This window comes from Stegodyphus dumicola, chromosome 12 (genome assembly GCF_044657685.1).
Source record: "Stegodyphus dumicola isolate Sdum_Otavi_A_Nest chromosome 12, ASM4465768v1".
Taxonomy (NCBI): domain Eukaryota; kingdom Metazoa; phylum Arthropoda; class Arachnida; order Araneae; family Eresidae; genus Stegodyphus; species Stegodyphus dumicola.
In genome coordinates this window covers 42,083,291-42,095,644 of record NC_140779.1, presented here as the reverse complement: position 1 = coordinate 42,095,644, position 12,354 = coordinate 42,083,291, and the positions used below count along the sequence as shown (strand labels likewise).

General features: G+C 30.8%; 1 protein-coding gene across 2 annotated transcripts in view; it reads right to left on the bottom strand.

Moving 5' to 3' along the window:
• Positions 1-12,354, bottom strand: part of LOC118184787 (uncharacterized) — a 197,908-nt gene that overhangs the window by 23,063 nt on the left and 162,491 nt on the right. For both annotated transcript variants that reach the window (XM_035354515.2, XM_085827652.1), the window contains exons 19-21: positions 7,770-8,793; positions 545-2,559; positions 94-186 (exon numbers count right to left, since the gene is read on the bottom strand). In XM_035354515.2, the coding sequence (XP_035210406.2) occupies positions 94-186; positions 545-2,559; positions 7,770-8,793 (3,132 nt within the window). The remainder of the gene's footprint in view (positions 1-93; positions 187-544; positions 2,560-7,769; positions 8,794-12,354) is intronic.

The window sequence follows — 12,354 nt, the reverse complement described above, 5'->3', positions numbered from 1 at the left end:
TTTTACATGAAAATATTATTTTTATACACGGCCACACATATACATCCCCCCTGAAAAAAAAAAAAAAAAAAAAAAAAAAAAAAAAAAACTTACATTATCACTAGGTTTTCCTGGATTTCTTGGAGATCCTATTCCACCTTCTATTGAGAAACCCAGTTCAGGATTTTTTAAAATAATGACAGGAAACTGTAATAGAAATAGCCAATCAAATTAAAAGTTCTATTTTGAAAACTATTCTATAAAAAAAATTGCACTGAAATTATTTAATAAAGCAGAATTTACATAAAATTATTCAATAAACATTAAAATAAACTTCATATTGTGTAACAATAAGAATAACAATTTTATTTCAAAACAATCACACTGGCAAAGTGCGTTGGATTTATAATGATAGAAAGGAGTTAAGCATATTATTTTACTTTTCCAATTTTATCATAAATAATTAATTACATTAAATTAAAAAATATTTGTAAACTTTTATCCTTCCTATAGGTAAACAATGAATAAATAATTAAAACTGTCTTTAAAAAGAATATATACTCACAACTAATGAATTTTTGTGTGTTCCAAAAAACCAAGATTGCCGTTTTGGTGATTCAGGGTTTTTGTACTTAATAGATTCAATTTGTTCACTGTGTGGATTGATATCTTTTGCTAACTCAATTTCATCTTTATTTATTATTTTGTCCTGATTTTCTGCAAGAATCAGTTCTTTTTTTTCATTGGGAATAATTCGACTAATTAGATCAGGCATATTTTCTTTCTGTAGTTGTTCATTCTTTTCATTATTGACATCTTTCATTTTAATAATATCTATTTGCAACACAGAATTTTGTTTTGAATCATTTTCTATCAATGTCACAGTGTTCTCGGACACAAGTTTTGCTTTTAATGCATCTTCCAAAGGTTTATGTAAAATGTCATTTGATAAAGAACTTTCTTTTGAATTTTGTAATGTTGAATCAGATGTAGTGGGAATTGCCATTGATGACCTTTTTGGTGGTAATGAAGGTGGGATATGAGCAATATTCTTTTCTGTACAAGAATAATCAGTACATACTGAATGTGTTTTGGGTGGTATAGATGGTGGTGTTGTCTCTGCAACGGATGATACTTTATTATTTTCATCTTGTTTGGTGTTTATTTGCTCTGCACAAATCTGATTATCATTGTCTTTTGAATTTCCCTCTCCTTGACTGAAACTCTTTCGTGCATTGCAAGGTTTTAATTGAAAATTTTTATCAATAGGAGGTAATACTTTCTGAAATCTTTTATCAGAAGAACGCAATTTACTATTTTCAACCGAACATTTTGACTCTTCAGATGCATATTTTTCTGTACTCAGTTCTTTCTGTTTGGGTAATTTATTTGCCAGACTATAATTTGTAATTTTCATATTTTTAGAATTTTCTCGGGCAATTTCATTTTGAATATGATTGCTTTTTGCATGATCTGATAAAGCAGAAGAATGATGCTGAAAACTTTTATTTAAATTTGATGGCTGGCAAATGTTTTCTGGTGGCAACTTACAATTTTCATCTTTATAATTTTTTATAGATGGCTCATAAGAATTCATATTAGATCTTTCAGGTATTAAAGCCACATTTCTCATAGATATCAGACTTTTTTCTTTTTTTGGTAACTCTGGAGGTTGGTCTTTATTTTCAACTGTCACACACTGTTCGTTCTGACCAGACTTCACTTGAACAGGATAACCAGGTTTTGTAAGTACTTTTGATGAAAATTCAGATCTATTATTATCCTTTCTGACAATTTCTGGTGGAGCTGAAGATGGCCGAATTTGCTGCACATTCTGAAATGCTGATTTCTGTTTCACTTCTGAAGTTTTATTTTCAACATTTAAGGATTTATTAATGTAATTAACAATTCCACCAACAAAACCTGCCTGCTTTTTTGATTCAAAGCCGGAACTTGTTCCTTGCGCAATAGTGCTGTTTATGTTGGTTAATGTGTCTTGACAATGAATACCAGAACTATTAGAAACAAGTTTTGGTTCATCTGATTCAGAATTTTCTGCTTTTGAATCTTTTACAATATTGCATTTTGATTTCAAATCTTCTTTACTGTGCATTTGTTTTGCTTCACTTTCACTGGACTCTTTTCTTTGAAGTGTTGCATGTACACTTGGAATGTTCACAGGCACAGCTTGAAAGCAACCTGGTTTTCGAAATACAGATGGCCTTTCATTTGTATTGTGAGACAATATAACTTCTTTGTTATTAGCTACTGAATTGCATGATTCAGTAGTAATCTGCTGAGGAATAATTTTACTAGGTTTAGGAGCTATAACTGTATACGAGTTGTGAACAGTTATTGGGGTATTTTCATCAGTTTTGTGTTGCAGTAAAGAGGTTGATGGACCAGTAGCATTTACAGTCTCTTTCTCTATTTCATTCCTTGACTTTTCTTCAGATGATATTAAAGTTTTATTACTCTCTGGTGGTACATGATTAAAAGTGCGATCCTCAGGACTTTTTAGTTTGGGAGATGAGGATAGTTCCATTTTAGCATTATTAGTAACCTCTTTATTAGGATCACCTGGAAAAGGAGTAAAAAAATCTTACTTTTTATGCCAAACACTAGCATATTCTATTTTTTGAGGTTACAACACTGCGTGATGTAATTTTAAATAACAATAAAATATAACTGTTGATCTAAAATATTATTATTTTCCAAACCCAAAGTTACTGAAGGTTTTGTTACTAACTATTGCGTTTTCTGTAAATGATCTAAAACTTACAAAGTAGAAAATTTATATATATATAAAGCAAAAACTTAATCATTTTAAATTGAAAAAAAATTATACCATCTTGGAAAAATTCTTTAAACTGAATATAAAAAAGATAACCTATTAAATTTTATTACAAAGTAAAATGCAAATTAACACAAAAAGATAAAAAAAAATTTAGGAAAAGTTTTAATATATTTTTTAAAGAATTTTCTATATACATGTGATAAAACTGAACAAGCAAAAGGAAAACAAATAAGAGAATAACCAATAAAACATTTTGAGCAAATAAATAGCATTGCAAATTAAAAATGGAGTCAAAAGAATTCTTGCAAAATAAAATAAAAAAATCTATAAAATAAAATATAGTGGTATAAATTACAAAAAATGGAAAAAGCTTCATTATTATCTTCACTCTAACATTGTCAAGAGCAAATAAAGTCATCTTATGATGATACACTTTTCCTGGCAGATTTGTTCTGTTTCAATACACTTAATAAGGCACTGAATTAATGACATAAATACTCAAAGTACCTCTGTAAATTAAAAACTTCTTCCTTACAAAACAAATCTGTTCCCCCCTCCAAAATATTAAATACTAGTTCCCAGTGAAAACAAGTGAAAAAATTTAAAATAAATATAAAATATATAGTACTTCTTAAATTTTAATTTATAATACTTAGTTAATAAATTTAAATTTGCATCTCATATGCGATGGTAAGGAATAATTACAATAGTGGATACAGACCAAAAAATATAATTATTTGCATCTCGAACCTCTGTTAAACAAAAACCATTACAATCAGGAATTTTGAGAGGGAAGAAAGGAATGTGCAGTAGAGTTTCTATTGGTGAAATTTTATTTTTGCAAGGCAGTTTTGGGGGATGGGGTGGAACTGAATTTAAAAAAAACTGTAAATTTGGTCAGGTAATGAAAAATGAAAATGTAGTAACAAATGTTGAAAAGATTTTTGCGCTAATCGGCAGACAATTGTGACTTTACACTTTTCTAAAAGTAAGTAAAACACTTTTCTAAAAGACTGCCAATTTTTTTAGTGAAAGAAAGAATGGAAATATTATACAAAATTTACAAAAATTATATTATTTGCATTTATATACTATGAAATTCCTTCTCACACATCCATACCATTCCTCCTAAAATAAAGAATCCTTAAAAATACCTTTCATATCATTAAATAAAATTTCACAGGTTTTAGAATACTCCAGCTTTTTTTTTAACTGTAAATTAATGAAAAACAATGTAATTTGATTATTCTTCAAAGTGTCTATATGTATTAAAACATTTTATTGCTGTTCTACTTCAGTACAAATATTTTTAATAAATTTTATTTGATTATTTATAACATTACTTAAATATTTTTTGGAAATTTTAGAAAACCAGTTAGAAAGTTTATAATAGTAGAGCTCAAATCTCTTCTTCCATCATAAAGCCTTAATTCTTTAAGACTGACACTGCATAGATAATCTAGTTGTAATTGATCTGAATTGAGAGAAAAACGGAATATCTTACTGTGCCAGCATTTTAAAACTGCACACGTATTTCATGTTTAAAATTGTAAATGTCAAATTTCATATCATTTCCCAGCTAAACTTTTAATATGCATTATTCTACACTAAAAAATAACAATAATTTTATTGTTAATTTATAGGATATTAATGATTAAGGAATCAGAGTATTTGATTCGTGGTAAACATGCAAATAAACATCAATTATTTACACATTAATAAGTATAAAGGATGCAACTATCAATTCATTACTTATATGCAGTAACAAACACAAAAGCTAAAATTCAACTGAATACACAGAACTAGACTGAATGCCATGCACTGACATAAACTGAAATAACAAAAGATGAGCATTCCCACATAATGAATTAATTATACGAGCAAATTCTTTATAAAGCTAATTTCATACTTAGTTTTCCTAAAAAAATTTGCAGTTTTATCAAGTAAAAGTTTTTTCAACACATATGCCATTTGATTTACCTCAATATAACATAAGTCTCTATTTTTTTTTTTTAAATTATACATTTCTAAAAAATAAAATGATTAAGACATTATTCTTGATAGGTTTAAAAGTCAAGTCATAAACACAGAAAATAACAGCCAGCAAAAATCTCTTCAGCCTAGTCCTCTCTAAAAATTTAGATTAAATATAAAGGATTTTAACCCATTTAGTTTAGTTTTCTAACATCACAAGCAAATCTCTGTGCAATGAGTTTTATTTAAACTACCTGCTTTAATCCAATGTCAGCTTCGGTCCATCAAAGGAATGACAGCTTAAAATAAAATGAATAATGTTTTAAAAATAAAACCTTTATTAACATTTGAAATTGATGGCAAATGAGAAATTTCAAGATAAATTTAAGACTTTGGAAAAAATTAAATTCTTTCACAGTTCAATTTTTTTTTCACTTTTTTTGCAAGAAAGAAATCTGAATTGCTTTGCAGTAAATGCTTCTCAATACAGTGGTGTATCAACATGTATTAGAAAGTTATTGGAAATAATTTGTAATCAATACCATAAAAGAAATGGAATCTGTAAAAGCTATACCTTTCATAGATGAATAATCAATAAAAGAATCATAATTATTTTAAAGCTATTATTTTCATAAATAAATTCTACTAGATATCTTTAATGTGATTTCATTAGATGGAAATACACAATAGATCTTAAAAATCTATTAAAAATTAATTTGTCATGCACATGCCTCCTATAGTATATGAAATAAAAATAAACACTATTGAACCTATTGAAAACCTGCATGTCACACACAGAATCAATGTGCCTTATTACTGTGACAGCAGGCACAGCAAACTTATTTAGCTTCGTTAAGTTGCAACTCCATAAAAGAATCCTTAGCACATGAAAGATAAAAAATAACCTAGTATGGAACATGTAATGGAAAACTTAATCAAGTTTCTAATACTTTCCCACAATTCTTTGCATACATCATTATTTAAAATAAATTTAAGGTAAGAAAAATATTTATGGAAATTAAAATGTATTTATTTTTCAGTTATACATTAATCATTTCATTATTATCTATGGTGTAGATGAATTATAGGATTTAAAAGAGAACTAAACATATTAGTATTTACTAACTTAAAAATATATTTTTATATGATTACATGGGCATACCTGCCTGCTGTACAAATAAAATAGTCGTATAAGAGCTATTGGTTGCTCTTATACAACTACTTTATTTGTACAGAGGAAAGCCTTCTTTACAGAATTTTGTTTTCACACATATCTACTAATAGCCTTTAAGTTGTACCTAAATTTGACATTAGCGTTAATTTTAGTAGATTAGTCATCATTTGCGAAGATACTGAAGACTAAATTTTTCATTTACATTCAATTTAAAATAAAATTTCTAATTAAAATTTGAAATTTAATTTATATTAATTAAAATTTTTAATTTAAATTTAAGGTGCCTGCTTTAAAATACTTCAAAAACTTATTTTTTTAAAGAGCATTTATTTTCTAAAGGAACAACAAACAATAACAATATTTTACAAAGATATCCGAAAAAAATTATTTGTACAGAGGAAAGCCTTCTTTACAGAATTTTGTTTTCACACATATCTACTAATAGCCTTTAAGTTGTACCTAAATTTGACATTAGCGTTAATTTTAGTAGATTAGTCATCATTTGCGAAGATACTGAAGACTAAATTTTTCATTTACATTCAATTTAAAATAAAATTTCTAATTAAAATTTTTAATTTAATTTATTATTAATTAAAATTTTTAATTTAAATTTAAGGTGCCTGCTTTAAAATACTTCAAAAACTTATTTTTTTAAAGAGCATTTATTTTCTAAAGGAACAACAAACAATAACAATATTTTACAAAGATATCCGAAAAAAATTATTTCAATAATGGTACAAAATGTTTACATAAATTACTAAACTGTTACGATTTTTAACCAGTAACTGACTTGGTGATCATACTAATTTTAAACAGGAAAAAGTTAAGAAGAAAGTCATAAGGGTGTATGTATGTAAGTATGTACCCTATACAAGGTAAATCTGAACAAGGGGGCAAAACTTTACAGGGTGATAGGATACAGCTGTACAAGCAATATTCTTGATAGAATGTATGGTTGAAATACAAACGATGAGAAGTTAAAAGGTAGATTTTTCACTGAAACATTTAAAGAATTAACACAAGAATGAGAGGATATACTTTAGAAAACATTTTATGAACATGAATATAATTGATGCACAGTTCAATCAAAAGAACTTTCAGAGGTAATGCAGGCTTTATACTTGCATGATAGGGAGCGACACACATTTGTGAAGACACCATTTCCTGAGTACCACTGGGAACAATGCCAAACCTGATGGCTAGATACATATTCATTTCAACAGGACATTCATAGTGTACGCTTTTCATATGTACCTACAGGAAAAATTCCAAACACAAAAGATCTGATGATCTTGGTGGCTAAGCTATGAGACCACCTTGACCACTCTATTGCCCTGGAAATTTCGTGGTCCATATAACCAGCCATTGTCTTGGCAATCTACAACAGAAAATGCCATTGGGTGCAAGGACTAACCCTTTTTATACCATTTACAATGCCACCCAGCAGCTCACTATTTGTGTTCCACATAGACTTTATACGACAAAATTGCTTTTACAATGCCACCCAGTAGCTCACTGTTTGTGTTCCACACAGACTTATGACGAAATTGCTTGTACAGCTGCATACTATCACCCCGTAAAGTTTTGCCCCGTTGTTCAGATTCACCCTGTATATATCTTTAAGCACAACAACATATAAATATTCAATAACAGGTTTTATACACTATTTTATTATTTTTAGTTAAAAATAACATGTAGATACAAAATAACTAAAATATGATCTTGAAGAAAAGCCAGAGAAAATCACAATGGCATATGTATTGCACTTGAAATATTGCACTAGATTAAATAAATAAATAAAAATACAATTCAAAATTATTACGGTATAAAGAAATTCATATATACCTCTCCAATTTTCAGATGATGTCAAATATGCAGATGTTGGAGGAGATGTACTTGGAATAATGTTAATACTTGGGACAGAACGATTCAGGTGCTGAATATCATTCACATCACAGTTTTCAATATTTTGGATGTGGGCTGGAATAGATCCACTGCGATACTGCAGATTGCTTGAGGGCATAACTCCATACTCAGTTTCTTGGGTTTTAGTGAAAACATCCTGGTTGACAGTACTTTGTAATGCTTGGTTATATGGATCTAAAGATGTACTAGGCATAAGATTTCCCTGTCCACTGGGAGGGTAATAATTAGAACCATGGACTATAGGTGGGGGCAGCATTGGATAAGGCCTTGATATCAGTGCAGAGTCATCAACTGTTGACATCATAAACTGATGAGCAGTTTGTTTCATGCGAGGGGATGGTGGCATTGTTGGATACATTTGCGATGGAGTAGGGAAATTTCCTTGATACTGAGTATGTACATTTGGCATCGGAGGAGGAAAATGTATTGTATTCATTGGCTGAGTAGTAATTGGGTAGCCCTGAGAATATGGTGGTGTCTGAAAATGTGGTGCAAATTTTGGATAAGGCTGAGGAGAATACTGAACAGTAACTCTGTCAATACCCGGAGAAGGAGATCGTCCAGGGCGAGGTGAACCAGTGGGGATAGGAGGATGCAGATTACCTGTCTGATGAGGAATGAGATGATATTCTTGTGGACTACCATGTAAAGGAGCCTGTACACTCAAGCACTGAGATCGCTTCAAGCGAGGAGAAGGAGTAGAAAGTCTTCGTGGTAATGTTACAGTACTGTTACAAGCAACTGATCCAGGATTAGGCATACGTTGTGTCCAGAAATGAGGAGTAGCCCGCTTGTAACCATCACTATCTTCATAATATTGCGATTGAGTTGGTGCTATCTCAGATCTCTGATTTCGAGCATACAGGTATGCTGCATTATCAGCAGCAGGAGGATATGAATGACTCATATCATATGTTGGATAAAACTGACCAGATGCTGGATCCTAAATTAAAAAATACATAATATCAATGAAATTTTAAGAATTTTCACAGAAAAGTATTGTTTTAGATCTTTTTTAAAATTTGATCAGATAGCCCTGTAAAATGAAATTTTTCTCTTTCATTTTCATTAAATATTTATAAATTTATGTACTTTCGAAAATAAAATTTTAAGTACATAAAATGACTTAGGGGAGAAAACTCTGATAAGACCGCGCATTTTAATTTTATTTTGAAGTACAACAAATTATTCATTCAGATAAGTAATCAATTTCAAATAATCTTATAAATGCAATTAAGAATTTAATAAATGTTAAAACAAACCATTACTGAAACTATTATTTGAAGTTTATTACATATGAATTTCAATTTTTGGTCTTTGTGAAAAATTGGTTCTAAATTTCTTACTTTATGTCTTTACTGATAATTTTTCAGCAGCTTAATGCGTGAAATTCAAGACATATATATATATATATATATATTTAAGTTGTTTTGTATCACCCTTATCATCAAAATTAAAGGATAATGAGAAAAAATATGCACAATAAGTTAATGTTGCAACCAATGCCAATTTATGCATTAAATATAATTGAACAAAAAATTGAACTTCTGTGTGTATATTAGTACTGGTAATATGCAAATTTGGTCTCAAAGGCATCATTTAAATGAAGGTCAAAAGTAGAGAATAATTGGTAGAATCGAGGGAGGTCAAACACATATGGAGGTCTCCCAAGATTTGAACATCCCTTTATGTGTCATATCAAGAGTTTGGAACCGCTTTTTAAGCATGGATCAGTCGATAGACAGCCTGGTTAAGGGCAACCAACAGCAACAACTACATCAGAAGACTGTTTTCTGTAGCTGTTAGCTCGAAGAAACCATGCAGTGACTACAAGCAATTTGGTTTTTGACTTTCAGGTTGTGATAGGAACTTGAATTAACCATTCTACTGCTGCACAAAGGCTTAACAAGGTTAGACTGTATGCATGAAAACCAATGGTTTGTGTCCTACTCACTCCAGCTTCCAGAGGGGTTTGTTTAGACTTGTGCTATTGTCATTTTCAATGAAGCCAAGATGACTTAGCCCAACTTTTATTTACTGATGAGTCCAGATACAGCCTGAACAGTAAATCTAGACATGTGTTGATCTGGAGAGAGGAAGGAATGCAACTTGCCTTCTCTTGTCCATGTAATATCCCGTTTCTGTGACCACGGTTTAATGGTTTGGGGAGGAATCACGACAAATGGCTGCACCTAGTTGCGTACCTTTCAAGAAACCCAGAGATTTTTCTAATAGATGACAATGCTCAACCTCATCAAGAAGATGTGGTGTTGGAATATCTGCAAACAGATGATATCACTCAAATGGACTAGCCACCTTACCCACACGACTTGAACTCAATTCAGCATATGTGGGAAACCTTACGGCAACAAATTTCAGTGTGCCAGATTCCCTCCCATATCTTCCAGGAGCTGAAAAGTGAATTTTTAGAAGAGTAGCATGCACGTTCACAAGATTTGATCAACACTTTGATAAAGTCTATGAAATCAAGATGTGAGGTATGCGTATTTGTCCAAGGTGGCCAGACACGAAATTGAAAAAAATATTTTCCCACAACAGGTGACTTAATTTTCCCATCATTTTCCAATTTCCATAAATTTGGTTCTCGATTTCAATATTTTGCAAATAATTATCTGCCAAACATTGTAATATACATTAATTAATGCTTTTATATATATTTCTATTGATTATTTTTATCTACAAGTATTATAGTTATGTTTTATTTCTGTCATTATCCTTTAATTTTGATGGTGAGCATGCATAGTGCATATAAAGCTTTTAATGAGTCCAATTACTGTAATTTCATTGAGTCCAGCTAGTATAATTTCATAAAAAAATTTACTGATTTGGATAATAAACTAAAAGTATTGCTTTTTTTATCACGCTAATTTCATCAATCATTTCAGTGCGATGACTCTACACTTTGGATGCAACAGAAATTAAACAATAAACTGTAATGATTAGTGCAGCTCATTAGATAATTTCTTTAATATTCAAATGCTTCTAATTATGTTTCAAAAAGGATTATAATTGAGAAAAGTGTTTTAAAGTATTTTATTTTATAGTGCACAAAAGCATCATATTGTTTAAAACTTAGATATGGAATATGAAATATGGATCAGCTTATTTCTTTCCTTCAGACCTTCTCAACTAAATTTATACTGTTCTGATATGCTATTCTGTCTTTCAGTATATATTGGTAGTAAAGATATTAGCTCAAATATCAACTGTTTCATTTTATTTTGCGTTTATTTTCATTGCAGTATTTGAGGATATGTGACACAACGATCATTCTGTAACAATCATAATATATATATTATTGCTGCAAACTAATCTACAATATTATTTAAATTCTGAGAGCATATGAAAATCAAGTGCAAGTATCAAAATCCATAAATAAATATATAATTCCAAAAACAATTTTAATCCCTTATTTTTGTCCAGTATTTAGTAAAGTTTTATTAAACCTGTTGAAATTCAGTTTTAATAAATTAAGACCATTACAATAACTTACTTTAATTATAAACTTTACAATTCTTAATATTTTACAATCCTTAATAATTTGCAACCATTTTTTCACATAATTTTACAGTTAGCGTTTTTACAATTTTTTATACATTTTTACAATATTTCACAGTTAGCAGCATTTTTTGAAACAAAACACAAATTTTACATTACTTAAAAGTTCACAGAATAGGTTTTTAAAATTCATTCTGTGTACTATGGTAGACAGTAACTATGCCTCGCATACAGTTGCGCGAACGATATGCACAGATGTCAGAATTTGAGAGAGGTCGTGTTGTTGGGCTCAAAGAAGCCGGTTGGTCTTATCGGCGAATAGCTTGACATTTGAGCAGGAGCGATGTCACTATTAGACAATGTTGGCAGGAATAGGTGAACCATGGCCACACACACCGTCAAGAAGGAAGCGGTAGGCCTAGAGAAACGATAGAATGTGAAGACCGAGCAATCGTCAGAGCGGCATTCACAGCCCCAGATGCATCATTATCATCGATTGTACGTGCAACTAGTGCTTCAGTGATTGCAAGGACCATTCATAGATGGCTCACAGAAAGGGGGCTGAGGTCACGGTACCCCTTGCACTGACTACTCTTTCTCTCTCTCTCTTTCGACCTCTGTACAATGTCAAGCCCGTTTGCAGTGGTGTCAGGCTCATTCACACTGAAATGTCACTGACTGGAGTAGAATAGTCTTCAGTGATGAGTCCCACTTTGAATTGAGCCCCGATGACCAGCAAAGGTGAGTCTGGAGACGCCCCGGACAGCGGTGTGATACCAACCTGACTGTCTTTTGGTAGATAGGCTAACAACCAGGAGTGATTGTCTGGGGTGCCATTTCTTTCATAGTAGGACCCCTTTGGTTGTCATCCGTCACAACCTTTCAGCACAGCGGTACATCGACAAAGTTCTAAAGCCCGTTGTGCTGCCCTTCACATCACGCCACCCTGGGCTTACATTTCAGCAAGATAATGCCCGCCCCCACA